Source organism: Mizuhopecten yessoensis, unplaced genomic scaffold (genome assembly GCF_002113885.1).
Source record: "Mizuhopecten yessoensis strain PY_sf001 unplaced genomic scaffold, ASM211388v2 scaffold10839, whole genome shotgun sequence".
In the NCBI taxonomy this organism is placed as follows: domain Eukaryota; kingdom Metazoa; phylum Mollusca; class Bivalvia; order Pectinida; family Pectinidae; genus Mizuhopecten; species Mizuhopecten yessoensis.
In genome coordinates, this window is record NW_018408747.1 from 174,815 (window position 1) to 201,247 (window position 26,433).

At 36.0% G+C, this 26,433-nt stretch overlaps 3 protein-coding genes across 5 annotated transcripts in view; 2 read left to right on the forward strand and 1 right to left on the reverse strand.

Annotated features, from left to right (window-relative positions):
- The first annotated feature begins 8,323 nt into the window (after window positions 1–8,323).
- LOC110462862 (glycine-rich cell wall structural protein-like) lies at window positions 8,324–13,564 on the forward strand. Its single transcript, XM_021517089.1, has 5 exons — window positions 8,324–8,391; window positions 9,588–9,696; window positions 11,251–11,349; window positions 11,538–12,755; window positions 13,275–13,564. Exons 2-5 carry the CDS (start codon window positions 9,600–9,602, stop codon window positions 13,292–13,294), a joined length of 1,434 nt encoding a protein of 477 aa, XP_021372764.1. The 5' UTR covers window positions 8,324–8,391; window positions 9,588–9,599; the 3' UTR covers window positions 13,295–13,564.
- A 4,313-nt stretch (window positions 13,565–17,877) lies between these two features.
- On the reverse strand, window positions 17,878–23,589 carry LOC110462875 (thioredoxin domain-containing protein 17-like). The gene is made up of 4 exons (XM_021517110.1): window positions 23,379–23,589; window positions 21,359–21,440; window positions 19,978–20,059; window positions 17,878–18,479 (listed from the first exon to the last, which is right to left on the reverse strand). The coding sequence occupies exons 1-4, from the start codon at window positions 23,515–23,517 to the stop codon at window positions 18,411–18,413; spliced, it is 372 nt and encodes a 123-aa protein (XP_021372785.1). The 5' UTR covers window positions 23,518–23,589; the 3' UTR covers window positions 17,878–18,410.
- LOC110462874 overlaps window positions 23,438–26,433 on the forward strand; it is a 32,729-nt gene continuing 29,733 nt past the window's right edge. For 2 of the 3 annotated variants that reach the window (XM_021517107.1, XM_021517106.1), the window contains exon 1: window positions 23,438–23,526. The gene's annotated coding sequence lies outside the window, so the exon portion shown is untranslated. The remainder of the gene's footprint in view (window positions 23,527–26,433) is intronic. The other variant, XM_021517108.1, reaches the window with a different exon arrangement.

Consider the following 26,433-nt stretch of genomic DNA (forward strand, 5'->3'; position numbering starts at 1 on the left):
ATAGCCATATCTGACTTTTCCCTACATCCGCTTGCTGATAAACGATCTCGTAAATGCGGTGTTGCTATAATGTGGCACAAAAGACTTAACGATCGTGTGTCTGTCGTGGAGTCTGATGACGGCAGGATCGCCATTATTAAGCTTGTCACGGACAGTGATATTCTTTATTTCATCCAGGTTTATCTTCCTACTTCTCGGTATGGCGTGGATATATTTACGGATTATGTTGAGAAACTTGATGACTTGTGTACAACTTTTTCCCTTGAAGGATCAGTAATTCTCATGGGAGATTTCAATGCTCGCCTAAGCGGTCCACGTATCCCTAATTATCAAAACCAGCGTGGCCAGTCGCTCCAGAGACTCATTGACCGGCATCAGTTGTGCGCGTTGTCAACAGCTGATATATGTGTCGGTCCGTTGCACTCGTATGTTCATTCGGAGGATGGATCGTCGTCCCTTATAGACCACATTATCATCAACTCGTCAAAAGTTGATCTCGTCTGGGAATGCGCTGTACTAGATCGTGACTTCCTTGATGTTTCGAACCACAGGCCTTTGTTATGCGAGCTACACATTCCTCTTCCTGTTCCTAGGGAAACGTGTTGTAATACTCTGGCGCGAGTCTCTTATAAGTGGATTACTTCTGGAGATTCTAAGAATGTTGATGTTTATCGCGATAGCCTGGATGAATGCATCAGTAACTCGTCGTTAGTGAACATGCAAGAGCTTTGTTCTGAGGACGATGTTGAGAATTACACCAACGAGCTTGTGAATTGCATTCAGCGGACTTCAGAACGTGTGTTACCGAAGCGTAAATTCTGTAGATTCCTTAAACCGTACTGGAATAATCATCTAAAGGAACTCCATCGTAATATGTGGCGGTTGCGTCTGGAATGGATCTCTCAAGGACGACCTCGGGACCCCCTCTCCAATACCTTTAGGCTCTATAAAAATGCAAAGTGCCTATTTAGGAAAAGACATCGTCAGGAATCAGAAGACCATATTGTAAACCTCAACAACGACATTGAGAAATGTGCGGATGTAAATCAAAAATCGTTTTGGTCTCTCATCAAAAGTCGCTGTAAGTCATCCTCGGGTGCTGTTGGCGCTGAAATGAACTTTAGCGGGAGGGTTATTAGAGACCCTGCTCTTCTAGCCACACATTGGGGTGAATATTTTGAAGACATATATTCCCAGTCGTCTCTTAATGACTTTGATGCTAATTTTGAAGACCAAATCAATACATCTGTTGCCAATATTCTATCCAATCATATAGTAAACAATGAATGTTTTGTTGAAATTTCTATGTCTGACGTTAAAAAGGTCTGTAAAAGTTTACCACAAGGTAAAGCAGCTGGGCACGATCAAATTGTGTACGAGCATTTACTCTATGCCCACGACACTGTGTACAACTGTTTGTATGTTCTTTTTAATGCTTTTTTAAGATTGGAGTATGTTCCTCCTGTACTAACAAAGGGTCTGATCTGTACACTATACAAAGGTCATAACAAGCCAAAGAGTGACCCCAATAGTTATCGTGCTATCTCTCTGTTGCCAGTGATTCTGAAAGTCTTTGAGAAATTATTACTTATCAGACTTGAGGATACAAACTTGTTTATACCTAACCCCTTACAGAATGGATTTCAAAAGAATGTAAGTAGTACTTTCACGTCATTTCTAGTCCATGAATCTATCACATATGCGTGTGATAATAACAGTAAACTTTTTACATGTTTTCTTGATGCTGCCAAAGCATTTGACTGTGTTTGGCATAACGGCCTATTTTTCAAACTTCACAGTTTAGGTCTAAATTCAAAGTATATCAATATCATTGTTTCATTATACTCAAATATGTACAGCGCAGTATTGCACCAAGGTTTTATTTCTAACTGGTTTAAGATATGCCAAGGTACGCGTCAGGGAAGCATTATTTCTCCCTGGCTGTATACAGTTTTTATTAATGATTTACTGGATGAGTTATGTGCTTCACAGTACTCTTTACTTATACATGGTGTAAATGTTACTTGTCCAACTCAAGCAGATGATATTACCCTTCTGTCTTTTTGTAAACATGGCTTGGACTGTCTCATGGACATCTGCTACAGTTACAGTTGTAAGTGGCGATTTAGTTACAACGCATCAAAATCTACCGTAATTGTTTTTAATGAAAGCAAAAGTGTCTTTTCAAAGATAACACGCAGATGGAGTCTCGGCAGCGAAGCACTCCCTGAATCTATTCATTGTAAACATGTCGGTATCTTTTTGAATAAGTTCAAACCAGGCTGTCCAGATGTCAATGAGATTGTTCACAAGCTACGTGGTCAATGTTTTGCTTTGCTTAACTGCAACTTATTTGGTACTGGAATCAACCCATTGACCGGTGCTAAGCTGTATAAAACAATTGTAATGCCAAGTAGCCTTTTTGGCGGTGAACTCTGGTATTCACTTTCCGAGACCGAATGGAATCGCATTGAAACAGTTCACCATTTGTGTGCAAAGCTCATTCAAGGTTTTCCGCGGCGCACTAGATCAGATATTGTCCTTAGTATGCTTGGACTTACGTCCATACGTCTAAACATTGAACTATCGAAACTTCGATTCTTCTCTGCTTTATGCAGAACAGATGCACGTTTTACAGCAAAGAGATTGTTCTTACTGAGACTTTTTCATGTATATTTTGGCATTTGTTGTAACGAAAAAGGTTTTGTTCTAGACATCTGGAACATACTTCACAAATATGATCTACAAGACTTTTTGTACCAATTTTTGCAAACTGGGTTTGTCCCGGTTAAAAACTATTGGAAACACTTCACAAAAGGTGTCGTATTAGGTGAGTACTCCTCGCAATGGAGTGAACGTCTCAATGCTTGTGATGAGTTCTTAAGATTTAAACACCTACATTGTGAGATCAGCCCTTCGCCACTATGGTACCTATCTAAATGTTTCCCTTATCTCAACACAACGTGTAAAAACGTTGCAAAGCTATGGGGTATTCCACCTAATAGTGAACTATCATGTGCCCAGTGCAATATCTTTGCAGAAGATGCAGTTGCGCATTGTATTTTAGACTGCCGTAGTCCCACATTGCTAACTCTACGTGATGAACTTTTCACCAAGATAGTCAACGATTATCCGGTGAATGTGTATGTTGTTCTTGCTAACTCATGTAGGGAGGTGCAAATTGCGACATTCCTCGGCAGTCCATCTGCTGCCATGAAAGACATATTTGTTAATGAGGACAGCCTTTTCGCATCTTTTGCAAGAGATTGTTGTATTTATGCTGAAAAAGTATCCCTTCTTACATTTAATTAACGACGATAGTCTGCCAGACATGTAAATCATATGCATTCGTATTATATCTGGTTCATCCTGGCAATTTGACAGTCCTGTCGTTACATACATGTTCCCTTGCTGTTTGATATAGTCCTGTGTATGTCTTTATTTATCGTTGTGTACCTCATATATTGTGTAATCATGCAACTTTTTTTGTTTGATTCCACGGATTTTTCTTTTTCATTTTGCCTTATACTTATGTATTTTGTGTATCTATTTTTGTAACCCATATATATGTCATTTGTAACTCTTCAAATTTGGAGGAATAAAGATATGAATGAATGAATGAATTGGACTGTGATACAGTTATATATACAAACGTAAGGTATGAACTGTGATTTGGTTATATACAAACGTAAGGTATGGGACTGTGATACAGTTATATACAAACGAAAGGTATGGGACTGTGATACAGTTATATATACAAACGTAAGGTATGGACTGTGATTCAGTTATATACAAACGTAAGGTATGGGACTGTGCTACAGTTATATACAAACGTAAGGTATTGGACTGTGATTCAGTTATATACAAACGTAAGGTATGGACTGTGATTCAGTTATATACAAACGTAAGGTGTGGGAGTGTGATACAATTCAATACAAACGAAAGGTATGGGACTGTGATACAGTTATATATACAAACGTAAGGTATGGACTGTGATTCAGTTATATACAAACATAAGGTATGGGACTGTGCTACAGTTATATACAAACGTAAGGTATTGGACTGTGATACAGTTATATATACAAACGTAAGGTATGGACTGTGATTTGGTTATATACAAACGTAAGGTATGGGACTGTGCTACAGTTATATACAAACGAAAGGTACGGGACTGTGATACAGTTATATATACAAACGTAAGGTATGGACTGTGATTTGGTTATATACAAACGTAAGGTATGGGACTGTGCTACAGTTATATTCAAACGTAAGGTATTGGACTGTGATACAGTATATTATACAAACGTAAGGTATGGGACTGTGATATAGTTATATACAAACGTAAGGTATGGGACTGTGATACAGTTATATAAAAACGTAAGGTATGGGAAGGTTACAGTTATATACAAACGTAAGGTATGGGACTGTGATACAGTTTATTATACAAACGTAAGGTATGGGGCTGTGATATAGTTATATACAAACGTAAGGTATGGGAATGTGATACAGTTATATAAAAACGTAAGGTATGGGAAGGTTACAGTTATATACAAACGTAAGGCATGGGACTGTGCTACAGTTATATACAAACGTAATGTATGGACTGTAGGTATGGGACTGTGATACAGTTATATACAAACGTAAGGTATGGACTGTGATTCAGTTATATACAAACGTAAGGTGTGGGACTGTGATACAGTTAAATACAAACGTAAGGTATGGACTGTGATTCAGTTATATACAAACGTAAGGTATGGGACCGTGCTACAGTTATATTCAAACGTAAGGTATTGGACTGTGATACAGTGTATTATACAAACGTAAGGTATGGGACTGTGATACAGTTTATTATACAAACGTAAGGTATGGGACTGGGATATAGTTATATACAAACGTAAGGTATGGGACTGTGCTACAGTTATATGTATAAACGTAAGGTATGGGAATGTGATACAGTTATATACAAACGTCAGGTATGTGACTGTGATACAGTTATATATATAAACGTAAGTTATGGGACTGTGCTACAGTTATATATATAAACGTAAGGTATGGGGCTGTGATACAGTTATATATATAAACGTAAGGTATGGGACTGTGCTACAGTTATATATAGGTATGGGACTGTGCTACAGTTATATACAAACGAAAGGTACGGGACTGTGATACAGTTATATATACAAACGTAAGGTATGGGACTGTGATACATTTATATATACAAACGTAAGGTATGGACTGTGATTCAGTTATATACAAACGTAAGGGGTGGGACTGTGATACAGTTAAATACAAACGTAAGGTATGGACTGTGATTCAGTTATATACAAACGTAAGGTGTGGGACTGTGATACAGTTAAATACAAACGTAAGGTATGGGACTGTGCTACAGTTATATGTATAAACGTAAGGTATGGGAATGTGATACAGTTATATACAAACGTCAGGTATGTGACTGTGATACAGTTATATATATAAACGTAAGTTATGGGACTGTGCTACAGTTATATATATAAACGTAAGTTATGGGGACTGTGATTCAGTTATATATATAAACGTAAGGTATGGGACGGTGCTACAGTTATATATATAAACGTAAGGTATGGGACTGTGCTACAGTTATATTCAAACGTAAGGTATTGGACTGGGATACAGTTTATTATACAAACGTAAGGTATGGACTGTGATTCAGTTATATACAAACATAAGGCATGGGACTGTGCTACAGTTATATACAAACGTAAGGTATTGGACTGTGATTCAGTTATATACAAACGTAAGGTATGGACTGTGATACAGTTATATATACAAACGCAAGGTATTGGACTGTGATACAGTTATATATACAAACGTAAGGTATAGACTGTGATACAGTTATATATACAAACGTCAGGAATGGGTCTGTGATTCACCTATATAAAAACATCAGGTATGGGACTGTAATACAGTTATATACAAACGTAAGGTATGGGACTATGATACACCTATATGCAAACGTAAGGTATGTTATATAAAAAACGTAAGGTATGTGACTGTGATACTGTTATATACAAACGTAAGGTATGGGAAGGTTACAGTTATATACAAACGTAAGGGATGGGACTGTGCTACAGTTATATACAAACGTACTGTATGGACTGTGATACAGTTATATATACAAACGGAAGGTATTGGACTGTGATACAGTTATATATATAAACGTAAGTTATGGGGACTGTCATACAGTTATATATATAAACGTAAGGTATGGGACTGTGCTACAGTTATATACAAACGTAATGTATGGACTGTGATACAGTTATATATACAAACGTAAGGTATAGACTGTGATACAGTTATATATACAAACGTCAGGAATGGGACTGTGATTCACCTATATAAAAACATCAGGTATGGGACTGTAATACAGTTATATACAAACGTAAGGTATGGGACTATGATACACCTATATGCAAACGTAAGGTATGGGAAGGTTACAGTTATATACACATGTAAGGTATGGGACTGTGATACACCTACATACAAACGTAAGGTATGGGACTGTGATACAGTTATATACAAACGTAAGGTATGGGACTGTGATATAATTATATACAAACGTCAGGTATGTGACTGTGATACAGTTATATACAAACGTCGGGTATGGGACTGTGATACAGTTATATACAAACGTAAGGCGTATAGGACTGTGATATAGCTATATACAAACGTAAGGTATGGGACTGTGATACAGTTATAAACAAACGTAAGGTATTGACTGTGATACAGTTGTATACAAACGTAAGGTATGGGAAGGTTACAGTTATATACAAACGTAAGGTTTCTATGTAGGTCCTTCCCTTGCTAATACTTTGCCATAGTTTAATGGATTTCGAGTTCAAATGATGGTTTTGTTGACACATATGTACTGTCTTGCTGATGTGTTTTAATGTAATAAGGCATTGAGGTGTGTATCAGAAAAAAAAATATTTCGCCGATATTTGAACATGTCTGTCTCGCACTTCTCCACTAAATGCTAAATGTAATATCAAAAAGTTATCTATAAACCTAGACTGTACGAAGTTTTACTGTCACACTGGCTTGAAACCAATATAAGTGTGGTTATGTGAAACACCAACAATCATTGTAAAATGGTCTGATAGCATATGTTACAGGTGTATACATGTAAAACCAAAACGAAAATTATATTAAATGTCCTTTTCGTGAACATTTAATGTTGTTATAAAAAGGCTAGACATACAATAAACATTTTAGCACTTTTCATTTGCAATGTTTTTAGCATTTTAGTCCATACAAAATGTTATTAAAGTGCGCTTGGGCTTCGTTTTCTTATTCACAATCCGCAAATATATATTTCTGTTTAATTCATCAGGATGATTTGAGTCCAGAAAGCATCTTCAGCGCCAATAAAAGATTATAAATGAACTTTAAATGATTTGTCAGTACGTTGCAATCGGTGGGTCTCAAAAGAGATTGACATAGCAAAATATCGATGAAATATTTGTATTAAGATATCAGCTTTAAAATCTTAGTATCAACTGATACAATGTCGCTATGAACCATTTCAACATTTAAGTACAAAAATAACATATCAAAATTACATATCTGAATTCTGATGATTAATTGGGGTCTTTTGACTTACGAGGGAGTAAATATTTTGGGTGAGTCTTCCAACTTTTAGGGGGTTTTGTTGTTGAATTTTAATGCCCATTGAATTCAATCTAAAAGAATACTTCGGAAATTGAATCAAAACAAAAGCAAGACATTGTTAACTTGTATAGTATACAGTAGGAGAAAGCAAAAGACAATCTCTGTAAACTTATGATCGTATAGCGACATTACGTCCATCGGTTCAGACCTAAATAAGAAATTATATTAGACTGAGAAAATTGTTAGATATTTTTCTGAATCACATAGTGCTTGAGTCATGACTTGTTAAACAATTTACTTTAAATGTACATTTGGTCATTTATAGCAAAGGTAAGTTATTCACACGTAATAAAAAAAAGCGTGCGGATGTAATTGTCTCGTGTATATTTCATGTAAGGCGATGGTTAAGTTTATTGATGCGTTAAAGCGCACGTGTTTGTCTATTTCACCTGTATTTTTCCTTTGAGTCGTGACAGACGACTTGTACCTGTAATCATTGTCCGGAAGTACGTATTACTAAAACAAACAGGTCGTCGGCCCGAAAGATGTAACCCGTCGTTAACGAAAATGTTTTCCTATCTTAAAGGTTCACTTAAAAATAAAAATAAAAATAAAAGTTTCTTGTTAAGTTACTATAAATTCCGTGTCGATTATCTTTACAACTAGTCATTGTCCTCTAGCCTACTAGCCCACCGATCCACAGCCGACAGTTCAGTTCTATAGGACGTAGCTGTACACCTCACAGTGAGTTTGGCTTTTAAATTCAATGTTTAATATCGGATCGTGATAAGCAATATTTAACTTCGATATTAACTTAGAAGAAGTGTTTTCATAATAATGACTATGAAGTGTCATGTTAAATAAGAAAACCTGTTTGGGTAACTGATATGATTAATGTAACATTTAAGATATTATTTATATAATTATACAGTTTGAGTTCCATTTTAGTTAAAATTTTGCAAATATTGATGTAATCATATTTTGGTTTCATGTTAAATAATAAGTTGTGTTTGTATACTTATATTTCTTCTGCTTAATGTTTGGTAAGATTTAATATTTGTACAATTAGGGAAAATGAATCTAAAGTTAGGTAAAACTTCATTTTTATACGTTTATTGATGTCTAATGATAACCTTTTTTCAACTTTTTTAATATGAATTATACATTTTAAATGTCCTGTATGGTTATAATTCGTGTGTTTATAGTATTTTAGTTATCATGTTGGTCAGAATAAGAGCATGTATAATTAAAATTTTCGAGTTCCGTGGCAAGATAGATTTATTGTCTGTAGAAGGATATATTTTCATCTGGTGTTAAGTTGGATTTCATCTTTGATAGTTAAGTATGTCTCCTGTAACGGAAGATTTAGTGTTTGTTTATTTAGTGTATATATGTTTTCTTAGTATCGCGTAAAATTAGATTTATATGATAATAATTTTTAATTTTCAATTTAAGTAAGATAAAGGGTTTGTTGAATTATAATGAGTCTCATGTCAGCTATGATTTGGTGTTTTTGTAGTGAATTGATTTATCATGAAAGGTAAATTTAGTGTTTGTACAAATCTTGTTTCTTGTTGTTAAGTAATTGTAGAGTCTGTGCACCTCTTGTGTTTCAAGCTAAGTAAATTAAGTGTCTGGGTGCTATCGTGATAAATACGATCGCGATGGATATACTGTCGTTATACGATCATAAGTTTCCAGAGATTGTCTTTTGCTTTTACCTACTGTATGCTATACAAGTTAAGTAGGTACTTATCAGGTAAATACGATGACAGCATGGTTAACAGACTAAAAAGTAAGGTAATGATCAACTCTCATTCAGATTGTGACAACCTTAGTGTTGGGAACACCTCAATTCACCTCCGATTTGTCGTGGGATATTTGTCAGATTTTCCCCCTAATGTGATCTCTGTTCCTAACATTATTTTGTTATCTTGTAGATATCTAACAGGATGCCGTCAGTTACACTTTTCCTAAAGCCCTTCCTTGTGCTGGGTCTCGTTTTCGGCTACAGTGCTGGTGGCATGAAAGGAGCAGGCGGTAAAGGGGGTACGTAATACTGTTATAAGGGGGTACGTAATACTATGATAAGGGGGTACGTAACACTATTATAATGGGGTACGGAACACTATTATAAGGGGGTACGTAACACTAGTATAAGGGAGTACGTAAAACTATTATAAGGGGGTACGTAACACTATTATAAGGGGATACGTAACACTATTATAATGGGGTACGCAACACTAGTATAAGGGGGTACGTAACACTAGTATAAGGGGGTACGTAACACTATTATAAGGTGGTACGTAACGCTATTATAAGGGGTTACGTAACACTATTACAAGGGGGTACGTAACACTATTATAAGGGGGTACATATGTACGTAACAATATTACAACGCTAGATCTAATTGGTTCATAAGAAACGCTGAATTCTGAATTTTAAAAAAAAACTTTGTTCTGTTTTCCTGGTATTTTTTAACGCATTTCTACCGATGTTTCTCATGTCACAAGGTGATCGACCTTATTGATGGACTTTTAGGCCCCGAGGTTGGCCGAAACCTTAAACTGGAATTTATTCCGATATGATTCGCAGTAACTACTAAATTTAATATGAATATTCTGTTTTAGCTGAGAGTAGTAACATGTTAACGCTACAGAACGTTTTATAGGCTCGTTACATTTTTGTGTATTTTTACACATGTTTCGGACCCCAGTGGATATGGTTTATTTCTTTTGTCATTAAGTACCTACAATGTATGTCGAGTCCTAAAGTTAAAAAAATGACCCTATGGTGGACTCATTTTGTTTGCTTTCATGTATCGACTTTATTTGTTATCATCAGAAATAGGTGCGTACTTACTTTGTTATCATCAGAAATAGGTGCGTACCTACTTTGTTATCATCAGAAATAGGTGCGTACTTACTTTGTTATGATCAGAAATAGGTGCGTACTTACTTTGTTTTCATCAGAAATAGGTGCGTACTTACTTTGTTAAGATCAGAAATAGGTGCGTACTTACTTTGTTATAATCAGAAATAGGTGCCTACTTACTTTGTTATCATCAGAAATAGGTGCGTACTTACTTTGTTATCATCAGAAATAGGTGCGTACTTACTTTATTATCATAAGAAATAGGTGCGTACTTACTTTGTATTCCAAGTGATTCACTGACTAGTCATAGTTACAGTATCTTTTTTTTAAATATTTCGTTTTAAAGGTATTACGTAAAAGAAAATAACTAACATGAGATTGCTGTTCAGGACGGAACACCACACCACATTAAGGCATTAAGAAATGCATGTACATCAGTATTTAAACACACTGAAAACAGACTCACATCTGTATAAGATACTCAATCCTATACCTATGAATATGAGAATCACCCATTATCTTCAGTCAACTATTTGCAGCATTATTTGGTTGGCCGGATGATTCCTGTATCCATTTCCCCTTCCGTTATGGATTAGGTTCATCTATCAAAGACAGGTGTGAAAAAGCAAAATGCAGGACGAACATTAGTATTCATATTAGATTTTATGCATAGCAAATTGATATCAGCAAGGAGAATTGGCAACAGAGAATACCTGTTTCCTTTTGCAGGTGCAAATGGTGGAGGAAAAGGTGCAGGCTCAGGCAAGTCTGGTATGGAGGGAAAAGCAGGAGAAGCTATGATGGGATCCGCCATGATGATGTCTTCTGGTAATGAGAACACAGATTGCTTTATGCGCTGCATTATGTAATCATACATTATGTTAATAGTTTCCCAAGTCGAACAATGACAAAGTCTTTTGAGAGTACGTTTACTAGTGTCAGCCGTGTCAAAAGATTACAAAGAAAATGCTTGATAACAAACTATAAAATGAATTAAAATCGTCTTTTCATTGCAGGCGGTATGGGAGGAGACATGATGGGCGGACAAGGTGTAATGGGTGGTATGGGCGGAATGATGGGCGGGGAAGGAGGCATGAGCGGTATGCCTGGTATGGGAATGGGCGGTATGGGTGGTATGATGGGCGGAAAAGGAGGCATGGGTGAAGGCATGGGTGGAGGAATGGGCGGAATGATGGGCGGAGAAGGAGGCATGAACGGTATGCCTGGTATGGGAATGGGTGGTATGATGGGAGGAAAAGGGAGCATGGGTGGTAAGATGGGAGGAAAAGGAGCTATGGGCGGCATGATGGGTGGTGCAGGTGGTATGGGCGGTATGATGGGCGGTATGCCTAGTATGGGAATGGGCGGCATGATGGGTGGTGCAGGGGGTATGGGCGGTATGATGAGCGGTATGCCTAGTATGGGAATGGGCGGTATGATGGGCGGTATGGGTGGTATGATGGGCGGAAAAGGAGGCATGGGCGGTATGAGTGGCATGGGAGGTATGATGGACGGAGGTATGGGTAGTATGATGGGCGGTAAGGGAATGGGAGGAATGGGTGGTATGGGTTCAGAAATGGGAGGCATGGGCTCCGGAATGGGAGGCATGGGTTCAGGAATGGGAGGCATGGGAGGTATGATGGGTGGTGAAGGAATGGGAGGTATGGGTGGTATGATGGGTGGTAAAGGAATGGGAGGTATGGGCTCAGGAATGGAAGGCATGGGCTCAGGAATGGGAGGCATGGGAGGTATGGGCTCAGGAATGGGAGGTAAGGGTGGTATGATGGGCGGTAAAGGAATGGGAGGTATGGGTTCAGGAATGGGAGGTATGGGTTCAGGAATGGAAAGTATGGGTGGTATGATGGGTGGTAAAGGAATGGGAGGTATGGGTTCAGGAATGGGGGGTATGGGTTCAGGAATGGGAGGCATGGGAGGTATGATGGGTGGTGAAGGAATGGGAGGTATGGGTGGTATGATGGGGGGTAAAGGAATGGGAGGTATGGGCTCAGTAATGGGAGGTAAGGGTGGTATGATGGGTGGTAAAGGAATGGGAGGTATGGGCTCAGGAATGGGAGGCATGGGTTCAGGAATGGGAGGTATGGGAGGTATGGGCTCAGGAATGGGAGGTATGGGCTCAGGAATGGGAGGTATGGGAGGTATGGGCTCAGGAATGGGAGGTATGGGCTCAGGAATGGGAAGTATGGGCGGAAAAGGAAGCGGAAGCAAGGGGATGGGTAAGTACATGACCTACGAAATACGGAACTAATCCAAGACTATCTATCTTATTTAAGCTACATATATGTAGTTATATACGCTTGTCAGTGATGAAAATCAGATATCCACAGGTAAAGGTTTTGTTCATCATGGCATTCTCCCGTATTGAGATGGCGTGCAAAACAGGGGAAATGATACGCATGAGAATGGTTTCTGAAATTATAAATCGGAATTACAATTTCCCGGATTAATTGAGTAATACAAACATAAAGAATGATTATTTCCATCTTCATTCTGAAATAACTTTTTTTTAATCCAGAAACTCAGTACAAAAAGAGCATAAGTTATGAAGTACATATGAGCGTTCGCGATAAGTCGTATAATACCATTCTCCATAGCGAGATTTTAAGCACATGCTTTTCCTTAAAATATAATTACAGAAAGATACACGTTGTCAATGCCAGGGTTTGTCCTGTGCTATCACCCATTCTATTGTGTATTCATCCGATTTGTATCTCGATAAAACATGTACATTTCAGGTGGTGGAAAGACCTACTAAACTATATACGAGAACTTTCGACGACGACGTCTAGAGGAGTGCGTACGACTCACTCCGTCTACACTACTAGCGGGCTTTCCTCTCAACGCCAAAGCTTACGGCGAGGATACATATTGTGTACACTGTGCATGAAGCTGCAGTAGAAACATTGTATATAAATTGTATCGATAAATACCTTGAACTTTAATCTTGTTGGGAACGTTTGCATTTCTTAATATGTACAATTGTATGTTGATTAATATTGTATATTTTATCCTGAAATAAATCATTAAGTAGTATTACCAGTGTTTGGAGTTGTCAATTTCTGTTGTTTTACAGGGTCTAGGGGTGAAGGAATGAGGGTTAATAGATCTAGAACAATGTTCTCTTTTATCAGATCGGGGAGAGAATGGACCAGTGTTTACATGGTTACAGCATTGCACTTTTTTCCACTGAAATTAACAAACTAAGGTTACAGAGCTTGTGTAATGCACTGCTTTACCAGGTTAAATTGTGAATGAATAAGCATTTACATTTGCCTATAACAAGAGCTATGTACTAATTTAGCAATTTGGTAACAACGAACTAGGGTTTACTGGCTAGATCAATGCAATGTTTTACCAGGTTTAGAAGTGAACGAAAGAGGTTTTATTGAACTTATGTGATGTACTGTTTTACCTGGCGTAGGTGATAAGGAAGTAAGGTATATATAATTATCTAGAGTTCTCCTCCGTTTTATAAGTTAGGAGGTGAACGAACAGGGTTTCACAGATTGTTTGATTTAATACACGATATACAATATTTAGGTGCGAAGGGATAAGGGTTTATATTGCTACAGCAGTGCACTGTTTCACCAAGTTTTGAAGATAATGAACGAGGTTTTGGGTTTATATTGCTACAAAAGTGCACTGGTTTACCAGGTTTTGAAGTTAATGAACGAGGTTTTGGGTTTATATTGCTAGAGCAGTGCATTGTTTCACCAGGTTTTGAAGATAATGAACGAGGTTTTGGGTTTATATTGCTACAAAAGTGCACTGGTTTACCAGGTTTTGAAGTTAATGAACGAGGATTTGGGTTTATATTGCTAGAGCAGTGCATTGTTTCACCAGGTTTTGAAGATAATGAACGAGGTTTTGGGTTTATATCGCTACAAAAGTGCACTGGTTTACCAGGTTTTGAAGTTAATGAACGAGGTTTTGGGTTTATATTGCTACAGTAGTGCACTGGTTTACCAGGTTTAGCAGTTAATGCACGAGATTATGGGTTTATATTGCTACAGCAGTGCACTGTTTAACCAGGTTTAGAAGTTAATGAACGAGGTTTTGGGTTAATATTGCTACAGCAGCGCATTGTTTAACCAGGTTTAAAAGTCAATGAACGAGGTTTTGGGTTTATATTGCTACAGCAGTGCACTGTTTCTCCAGGTTTAGAAGTTAATGAACGAGGTTTTGGGTTTATATTGCTACAGCAGTGCACTGTTTAACCAGATTAAGAAGTTAATGCACGAGGTTTTGGGTTTATATTGCTACAGCAGTGCAATGTTTAACCAGGTTAAGAAGTTAATGCACGAGGTTTTGGGTTTATATTGCTACAGCAGTGCACTGTTTAACCAGGTTTAGAAGTTAATGCACGAGGTTATGGGTTTATAATGCTACATCAGTGCACTGTTTAACCAGGTTTAGAAGTTAATGAACGAGGTTTTGGGTTTATATTGCTATAGCAGTACACTGGTTTACCAGATTTTGAAGTTAATGAACAAGGTTTTGGGTTTATATTGCTACAGCAGTGCACTGTTTAACCAGGTTTAGAAGTTAATGAATGAAGTTTTGGGTTTATATTGCTACAACAGTACACTGTTTAACTAGGTTTAGAAGTCAATGTACGAGGTTATGGGTTTATATTACTACAGCAGTGCACTGTTTAACCAGGTTTAGAGGTTAATTAACGAGGTTTTGGGTTTATATTGCTACAGCAGTGCACTGTTTAACCAGGTTTAGAAGTTAATGAACAAGGTTTTGGGTTTATATCGCTACAGCAGTGCACTGTTTCACCAGGTTTTGAAGTAAATGAACGAGGCTTTGGGTTTATATTGCTGCTACGGTGCACCGTTTAACTAGGCTTAGAAGTTAATGAACGAGGTTTTGGGTTTATATTGCTACAGCAGTGCATCGTTTTCAAGGTTTTGAAGTTAATGAACGAGGTGTTACAGAGCTTGGGTAATTCACTGTTTTATAAGTTATACATGCGAAGAAATTGTTTCTATAGCTAGAGCAATGCTCTATTTTACCAAGTTTAGGATTGAATTCTATAGAGCTTGGGTAATTCACTGTTTTAATAGGTCTATGGGTGAATGCACTACGATTGCTTTGTGAAATGTACTTCTATATCAGGATATGAGGTGAACGAACTAGATTTTATCAAACTAGAGTAAAACACTCTTCACCAGGTTCAAGTATGAAGAAATGAGATATTACAGGGCTAGTTCAATGTAGTTTTACTAGACTTGGGAAAGGGTTAATGTACGGTCTACCAGGCTGTGGGAGTGAACTTACTTGGGTGTACATGGAAAATGTAAATTAAGGAGCAAGTGCACTAGAGATTATGAATCTTTAAATCTTGAAAAAATGCACTGTTTAATTTTGGATGAATTAACAACTTTATATAAAGCTAGTGCAATACACTCGGCCAAAGAAACTATTGAAACAGAAGATGCATACGGTCAGGTGCAATCAGAACCTTTTTGTAAAAAACAATTTTAATTAATTTACATGTTGTTTTATGCTAAAAGACATTAAGAGCTCAAAAATTACATTCGCGGGATCACGCTGTAAATTAAATGATATAAAGTTTATTTCATTTGATAGCATGCCTACATTTTTGGTTGCAATGCCTCTCCCATATTTTCTAACATACTGACCAATTGAACTTTCTCTTTATTAATAGTAACTACCCCACTCCTCTTACCTATGGTGTTCACATGTCACTGCTGATTCGGCATTCAGGGAATTGCTAACGATAATGATTTTCGTGATATTAGTCGACTGCTGACGGACAAATATTTAAATCCCAGAGTTACTAGAGAGGCAAGTTGATTAAGACCTTTGACAAGTTTTATGGTAATCAATATGATTTCATTGGGAAATCTGCTTTTTCTTTGTTTATTATGAAGCCGACGTTTCTAAGTGTGCTGATGAATATGCCTTTTTTTCCCCTTGTCACTATAGTTATATCTTGAAGGTAGTGAAATTACTTCGATTTGAGCATAAAATTTACATGTTTTTGTGCAACTTATATTAATCCTCTGGAAGAGCTTTTCATAAAAAGGGACTCATCAGAATTGTTGACATGTATCCAAATATCGTTTTTGTAACCATATTAATTACCCCATCAAGTAGCGAAATGTCATCCCCTTGGAAATATCCCGCTTAATGGGTTGCATACATTTTTGACATACGAATCATTTTAAGAAAATTGAGCAATTTGATCTATAAAAAGCATATATATCTATCTATATAAATATGGGGCAAAGAAGTACATTGTAATTCCAACAGTGTGGACAAGATGGAATTACTTCTTTGCCCCATATACTATTTTAAGTAATTCGTATCCTACGGACATACCTCCATTAGGATCCAGTGTTATATGGGATTTTACCGTCTATATTACTTCTTTGACCCATATCTATATAAATAGTTATACTTAATTAACGAAAATTGTCAAAATATCATAAAAACAAGATTACCGCGGGGCGGAACAAAATACGCCCGTCGAATGCCATATAGTATTATTTGCTTTTTTACATTGAAATAAGATCTGCATCATTCTAAGAGTGGTTAGCTGGTATGCTATAAAAAAGTAGGAGAAAATCTTCAGACAAAAAATCAAATACTGAAATGAACAGAAGGCAATACATTTTGTAAAAATTGTTGAATCAAAATTCTTTTAGAAGGGGACACAACTTCATATCATGATTACCATGTATACTAAGTTTCAAAGAGATCCGTTGAAAAATGTAGGCGGAGATTTCCGGACAAAAATCAAATACTGAAATGAACAAAGGGCAATTACTTTTGGAAAAATTGTGGAATCTAAAATTCTTTTAAGGGAGACACAACTTCATATCATGAGTATAACGTATACCAAGTTTCAAAAAGATCGGTTGAAAAATGTAGGAGGAGATCTCCGAACAAAAATCAAATACTTAAATGAACAAAGGGCAATGACTTTTGAAAAAATTGTCGGTCAAAAAATGTAGGAGGAGATTGCCGGACCAACAAAGTTTATGCTGGATGGCCGGACCGACGGATGGACAACGCCATACCTCAATACTACCGTCAAATTTGACGGTTGTATAATTAAGCTTTTATACTTTAAATGAAAATTTCTCTTACACTTAAAAAGTCATATGGTTCAAATTACCTACAACTGCTTAGAGTTTACGCCTATCCTGTGTGTGAATTGTTTATTCTGATTTACGTTAAGAAAATTTCCTGATCTAACTGCAATCTATAATTACTTGCTTTGTCAGCATGAATGGGTGAATTATTTGAACTATAACTGGAGAGATTTTATTTTCATGTACGAAAAAAAAATGCAAAAATCTGTTTTGCGTTTAAAAGCATATTTATTATTCATGATCTTTGGTTCAATAATCAACCTGAAAACAAATAACTTTTTGTCCTGTATGGCCATTTTATAGCTTCGATAACACACAGTCAACAAATACTAGTTGTGAAGTAAAGACGTTTCATTTGTTCATCATGTACACATACCATGCACATTTCTAGTGTTATACAAAACAGTGTTTTCGCAATTCTGATGAACTTGGAATGTTGTTTCTATTAAACGGAAGATTTTTCGTAATAATAGAGTCTTTTCAAGCCTGTCTTATGACTAGAAATAATGGAGACTTAATAGTGTATCCAAGGCAAGTATGTACAGCTGTAAGCTATTCCACCAAGATAAATTATAAATTAATACAACCATTTCATTAACGCTACCAAGCACACCCCAGTAGTATTCCCACTAACAATTTAGGATGACATAGACTTGCTTAATATGTTTTAAACATTTAACCTGGCATCAGATTCCTCATTACAATTTCATAAGTGAGCATAACGGTTGACAAATATGATTTTCATTCGTCTTCAAACAGCATTTTCACCAACTCTCCATTAGCACACTGTCCTTCTTCTAGTCTGTTAGGCTGAAAAGAGGAGATAATCACAACTTTAAACATGCAGTACAAGTTGTGGAAATGGAAGGACAACCAAACACTTCCTTCCAAGAAGACACGAAAATAGTGCTTAAACATAACTTAAACCAGGTCCACTATTCCGTCTTTTCGTATTGCAGAGTTATCTTCTCTTGTGAGCAGGTATTGATTGTTACGTCATTTGTTTGTGAGAGCAACGTCATCAATTTTTGAGAAAATGACGTAATTTCTCACACAAACCAATGAGTAACAATCAATACCTGCTCACAAGAGAAGATAACTCTGCAGAATGTAAGAACTCATATATCGTGTACAGACCCCTGACATTACTAGGGCTGTAACAGTAACACAAACTAGAGATTTGTTCAACAAACAAAAGCTTTCAGTATGTCTCCCCATTAATATCAGTCAATCTATGCATATTTACTTTGAACTTATTTCTTCCTAAGGTACCTTTAGCCCAGAGGTGAATGTCTTAGTGACCTTTATATAATGTAATGCACACTTTCTCTTGATGATGCAGGTATTGTTTAGGTTTCATCAAAATATTTTCAATGGTTTAAAATCTACAGTTCTAACAAGATTTGACTGAAAATTTTGCACTTATATGACCTTTGACCTTGAAGTGAAGGTTATGGTAACCTAACAACTGCACACCTCCTAAGGATGATGCAGGTATCATTCAGGTTTCATAAAAATATTTTCTAGCAGTTTAAACTTAAATGCCCTGCCAAGTGTTTACTTGAAAGTATATACTTATTTGACTTTGAACTAAATCACTGCATACTGCATACCCTCAGTGGGTGGTCCAGGTAAACTTCAAGTTTCATCAAGATACATCTTTTACAGTTTAGACCTGCTCTGCAATTACATGCTATGTGTATAGTATCCATTTAGACTAATGTAAACAAACAGATTTCTGTTGTTGCTATCTGTAACAAATTGTATATAAAATGTTGAAATGTAAAAAAAAAAAAAAAAAAAATGATTTATTTCTTGAAGGTTTTGAAATTTGAAATGAGAAAACATACTATACCTCTAGTAGGTGGTTAGTGAAAATATTAAGACCAGTTGCTTATACCATAAACAGACTTTGATATGAGGATTGCCCCTCTTGGCAAAAATTCCAAATAATTTTAAAACAAAAGTATGCTTCAAACATTAACCAAGGGCAATAACTCTGTATAGAGAGCGATGCATAACTAACTTACAGTATGCAACGCTCTATCATCTACCTAGGTGATACAGCTCTGTGGAAAAAATCTTTAGTATGATGGGCTGTAACTTCATCTTATTTGACAAGTTTCCGTGAATGTAGAAAGGAAGATATGGTCTGGAAAAAATCTTGTTGATGCCCAGCTAGCCAGCAAGACAATGCCATACCATTATGAACACCAATAAACATTCTGTCATAGACAGGCGTATAACACTCCTAGCCTTGATTTAACATTCAACAAAGCAGTGTGTACTGTATGTACATATTACATACCTTTCCAACTATCATCAAAGTAGGAACACACTTCAGTTTCAACTTTGGGTTTGTTCTGAAATCATTTTTCTGATCTTTCCAACTGAAAACAAATATAACCAATATTTAGCGTAAGTTAGGCACAGCAATTACTTACACTTAGTTAAATAACTTAAAGCAAATATCCACTTTTAAAATATTTTTCAAGAATATGTTTTGTAAAATTCATGTCAGATTTCTGATAATTCTGATAATTTTGAATACTTAAATCTTGTTATTCCTCAGGTGTTTTTTAATAATAAAAACAATTTCAAAACATTTGAAAATATTCTTACAGCTAGGCTAACATTTTTATAAAGCTATCACTTACTTTTTGATGAGATGAAAAATGGAACATTACTATAAAAAAATCTTATAAAACCCATTGTAGATGTATTTACTAGAACACCATTTTACTTATAAGAAATTATTTTGTGGAGCTAATATGGGTAATGAACACCTAAAACATCAGTCATAGCTTCCGTCTTTTGACTAATGTTGTGAATTCAAACACAGTTAAACAATTTGAATATAAATCAGATGAACACTGGCAAAACCAAGCACAGAAAACAGTTTTAAAGACTAAATCTATGTATCTATGTATCTTAAACATGTAAAACATTGTCAATTAAGCAAGTCATTTAATTAAAAATAATAAGAATTGACCCAACCGTCAACAAAGATAGAATAAATCCTAACCCTAAATTGATATATAAACCAGAATGGCAGACACAACAAAATAAATAAGAAACACATCATCAACCCCCACAAAAAAACAGGAAGAAGAAACCATGTGCTCTGATATGATAAATGTTTCCAAAAAAAACTGGCACCTATTATCATATTTCCTATGGAATTATAAAAAGCGTTCAGAACACAAAGAATCACATCGTCAGGGATATTTTATACCAATGTACATGTATCTTAAGTGATGAATTTACACATTTTTCGAAAATATGTTACTTTCTAATTCAAATATTTTATTTTCAAGACAATCTACAGACAACCAGGTTTTGAGCCCTGAAACCATTCCACTTACATCATGAATACCTTTTGCAAAAGGAAAACTATAAGTTTAAAATTTGAGTGAAAGAAAATTAACAACATCAATCAACAATATTAAAAATGACCTTAATTAGCTGTTGATAGGATGTTTATAACCCTTTTCAACCAACTTGATTAAAAGGTGTACTCCAATAGTATGGCAACAATACTTTTCTTATTTGATATTTGTATACAATTAAATATTTGATGCTAAATAGATTTCTTTTATTGAAAAACAAATTCTAAAACCTTAAAATGTTGTATCGATTTTGTCACCGAACAAACTGAATTTTGATGAAAGACTACGATTTTAACTTACTAATCCCTATTTCCCACTCCACAGTGGATAAAGACAGCATCCTCTGCGGCATGTTTCACATTACTCGATACCACTGGATCAGCTAGATAAGTAAAAAACATTTAACACATATACATACTTGCAAGCAAATATACATTTTTAGCATCATCCACATGATTTTCTTCAGACGTTTTTATAGTATGCTACGTATACAGAGTTGTATTAATATCTTAATTATGTTGGTTTCCTTTCTGTTATCTAACAATTGTTTCATTTTGCAATATTTGGAACAGAATATAACTTGAGCGAACTCTAAATAAAAAAGACTTTGCAGATTTTGATATGGCCAGTCAAAATTATTTTTGTTTTTCCTCATTAAGGTCTCAAAAGATCAGGACCTGTATCCATGAAACCGCTCTCATGCTCAAGCATCGATTCTGTGTTCAAGGGAACTTTCTTTTAACACATTTAAATCATGTGATACGGTCAATAAGTCCTGTGTAGCCATTCAAAACAATATTCGGTTTGAAGTCTCTTCCTTAACAAAATGTCTTTTATTCTTAATGTATCACTGGAACAAGAAAGTCGTGGGCCAGATTGAGCACAGAGTCCAAGTTTTAGTAATTGAGAATGGTTTCATGAAAACAAGCCCGGGACTTATACAAATGTATTGATATTTATTCAGATAGATAAGTAAAACTGTTTTACAGGTTGCGTTTCTACATAAACACTACTTGGTTTATATTAGCCAAACATGATTTAGTGTAACATAGAAACATCAGTATAGGGAAATTAAGAGGAAACACAGACTTTTTGTGTGGCCTCATTTAATCAATTATTTAGGTCTATTTCAATCATTTTTGGTAATACTCAAGGATAATATAGTGCTCATAAGGATTGAAGGTGTACATTTCACTGTACTGCTTCATCAACTGGCATAAGAATTCACATTTGCAATCAAAACTTAGGCCAACATTTTTTTTACTTGTGTTTTAGCTATCATCCTTAGGTGGGTAGGCGTTTTTTTCATATTTTGGGAAATAATTTTACTTTGCTTATATAGAGCAGGAGTTCTGACTTTAACAATGCATATCACTAAATGCCAACAAAAACTTTAGGATAAGCACAAAAATCTAGGATAGGTAGGGTTAGTGGAAACACAATTTTTTTTTATTTGGCCTTATATTAGCATGATACAACTAATTAATTAATTAAGTATTGTTACCTGATTTGGTTGAAATTGATTAATTTCTGGGTCAGAGTTTGAATATGCATACCAATTAACCAATCAAAATAATGAAACCTCATTAATTATGTGAAATATAAAAGTATCAAATTGGCCATCAAATTTAGATTGAGACATGCCATTATGCATGTGTAAACCTAATTAGGTTGAAAGTGGACTGTTCTTTATGCAGTTACTACATGGAAACACATTTATACCCTATCAGAATCAAGTTATGAAGTAGCCTCATGCATTATCCTAAATTTACACTCACAACATTTGCAATCAAATTTAGCATGAGTCTTGTCTTGCCATTTATGTAGGTGAATACAAAATTTAGTTCAATTTGAATTGAACTAAATTTTGTATTCACCTACATAATGTGATATTTTTTTTTAAATAAATTAATTAGTTCATTTAAATAACAACACTAATTTAAAACCCATTTTCATTTGTTTCATCAATTTGATGCAAGGCTGTGGGTTTAAACAGGTCGAGTACACCCTGTCGATTACGTCCAATAGCTGTAAAGACCTATACTATCTTGTACTGTACATTTGTACCAGTCTGACCACTTTTGAGCTATTTTCACAAAATAAATCTAAAAGAAAATGACACAGAGTCGCATATAAAAGAAGATTTTAACACTATTTTAATTAAAAGACATTAAATAATTAAAGAAACAGCCATTGTTTTAACAACTTTACGATGGATGAGCTAATCATAAGCTGACAGTGGTCAGTCATGCAAACCGAAAGTAGTGGAATTTGGTTCTCAAATGAGAGTAACCTCCCCTGGACAACATCTGACACCTACCAGTAACACAGTCGGGACACCAGTTTTTGCCATTTTCGTCCACTGAACCGGAAAACAATGCAAATATCTTTTTGCCTACGTAATCCTTAGCAACCTCTTCGAACTTCGCTATCCCCTCAACATGTACCTGTATCACCATCTCTGAAATGTAAGTGTACAACGACTGAATTGCAATACGTCCGCCAACTCCCACCTATTATTTACTTCCGGCCCATCTAAAAGTTTTATGAAAACACGGAAAATAAATATCCGGCGGACACTGAATGCAAAGACTTGCAGCGAAACAATAATTTGAGATTTCTATCACATCTTTATTGGTGAAATATAAGATTTTACGGTAAAACCAAAAACTTATACAAATGATTATATAAGTTGTATCCTTATTTATTTCCAGTACCGTGCACTGTTTGCACTTGACATGTAAGAAGGGCAAGTTAACGGCAAGTTGCCATTAAGTGCAAAATATTCAACAAATTCATGCTTTACTTTAGTAACTGATATTCATTAATACATCAATTCTATTCTCTACGTATTGAATGCTTATATATAGATATATGTTTATAGTATGTGTTTGTGTGTGTACAATCTTGATAACAGGGGTGTATAGATTATATCATCGTCGGAAACCTGCCACGTTCGATTGTACTAGCGTTTAATTATCTGGGAGTATTCACATGTGATTTAATGTGCGTATCATGCAAACTTACATTAGCTTACACATGCCGAAATCGTTCTCATTCTCAAGCATGGATTCTGTGCTCAAACTAGCTGTCTTGTAGCTAGCTGACTCACTTGTAAACATTGAAAGCAGTATTCATTTTTTGGTAATATTTAACAAAATAAGTTTCTTTTCTTAATTGATTACTGGCGGTACAAAATAAATATTAGGCTGGCGCTCAACATTTTGGCTTGAGCATCATAACGGTTTCATGAATACGGGCCCAGGGCTATTTTTTTGTTCCGCTTATGAATTAATGATAAACTGTTTATTTTGTCAATGATCTAAAGGGTCTAGATCTATTATTGGCATTGTCTGGGACAACAAACATTTTCCGATGATGATTTGGGGTAAGAATGTTTTCGCGGACTCTTAGAGTGTGCCAATGCCACTTGCTACTTATATATATAATTACTTTGAGAAAAGTGAAATGTTGATCGTCACTGTTATTAAGTGTTATCATGAGATATCATTTTCTTATTTGATATTTGATAAAACAAGAGTTATGCAAGCTCTTCACAGTTCTGTTATTAAAGAGAGAGACAGAGATATGTTCCTTCATTGCTGCAACGCCATATACAATGTATATACAGTGACGTGCACACGTGCTATACATTTTGTACGTCTTTCATGTTTTATCATTTTACCAATTGATTCTATATTAATTTACTTATGAAAATATTTTGTTCTTTACTTTGCTTTACGTCTAATAGTGATGGAATTTGGCACACGGTTACGGCAAAATTTAAAAATTTAGCAGTGTGTCTACGGGAATGACGTCAAAGTAGGACTTTTGTACTTTCATGCTGAAATGAAAAGTAATATTTCAATTACAGCGCCACGGGTAATAACCAAAGCAAACAAAAATAAAAAATAAAAATAAAAAAACCACACTGAATAATACTCTAACAGAATGTTAAGTTTTATCTAAATTGGTTCTCAACAAACGTAACGATTAAAAAAAAAAGAGAAGTCAATTAGCATAAAATCCAATGAGGAAATGACGTAACGTGAAATAATTTGAACCCGTCATTATATATACAATGTATGTGCACTTTACTGTCGACTAATTCAACTGCTCTTGCATTTAAATACCGACTTTTGACAGTCTTTTCTCACAGACTAAACAGGGTGTTCTCGTTGTTGCTAGGGAAAAGATAACTCTTTCTCACATACTTCAAGCCGAGGGTCTTTTGCTCAATATTTTATCCCGAGGGTTTGAATAACCTTATCCATACCTCACATCAGGGTTGGATTCTATTATTCTCTTACCCTGGACAGGGATATCCACCATTTTACCGGTGTGAGATTTTCTTATCTCACCCTAGGGTTGAGACAAGCAACACGTGCTCTTTGCACGTTCTCAACAATTGTATGACGTCATAGCAACAATACCATGACGTCACGGCAACAATACAATGACGTCATGTCGACAATTCAATCGCATCATATCAGCATCGTCTTGCATTGATGTAACGGCAATATTAGATAGATAAGAGGGTAAACAGGGTAAGAGAAAAATAATCATTCACCCTCTTGGGAGTGAGACAGGGGATCTCAACCCTCGGGGGAAGATTCTTAAGCTGTCAAACACTCGGCAAGCCTCGTGTTTGGCAATTTAAGAATCTTACCCCTCGGCTTGAGATCACCCTGTGTCACCCCCAAGGGGGTGAAATATTCTATTATTCTCCCACACCTGACAGATTTATCTCCCGTTTTGCCGGTGCTAGATTTATCTGTCTCCGCCCTAGGGTTGAGACGGGGGGATTCCCCTATTTATAACAATGGTATGACGTCACTGCAACAATACAATGCCGTCACGTCAACAATCCATCAACGTCACGTCAACCCTGAATTTAGCATGTAACGTTATCATTACATTGTGTATATGATACACATTGGGGAAAACAGGGTACATGTAAGAGAAAAAGAATCATTCACCCCCTTGTGGGTAAGATAGGGGAATCTCAACCCTCGGGGAAAGATTCTTAAGTTGCCAAACACTCGGCAAAGCCTCGTGTTTGGCAACATAAGAATCTTCGCCCTCGGGTTGAAATTCCCCTATCTCACCCCAAAGGGGGTGAATGATTCTATTAGTCTCACCCTAGAGTTGAGACGGGGGGATTCCCCTTTTCATAACAATGGCATGACGTCACTTCAACAATACATGACGTCACGTCAACAATCCATCAACGTCACGTCAACCCTGAATTTAGCATGTAACGTTATCATTACGTTGTGTAAATGATACAAAATGGGAGAACAGGGTAAGAGAAAAAGAATCATTCACCCCCTTGTGGGTGAGATAGGGGAATCTCAACCCTCGGGGAAAGATTC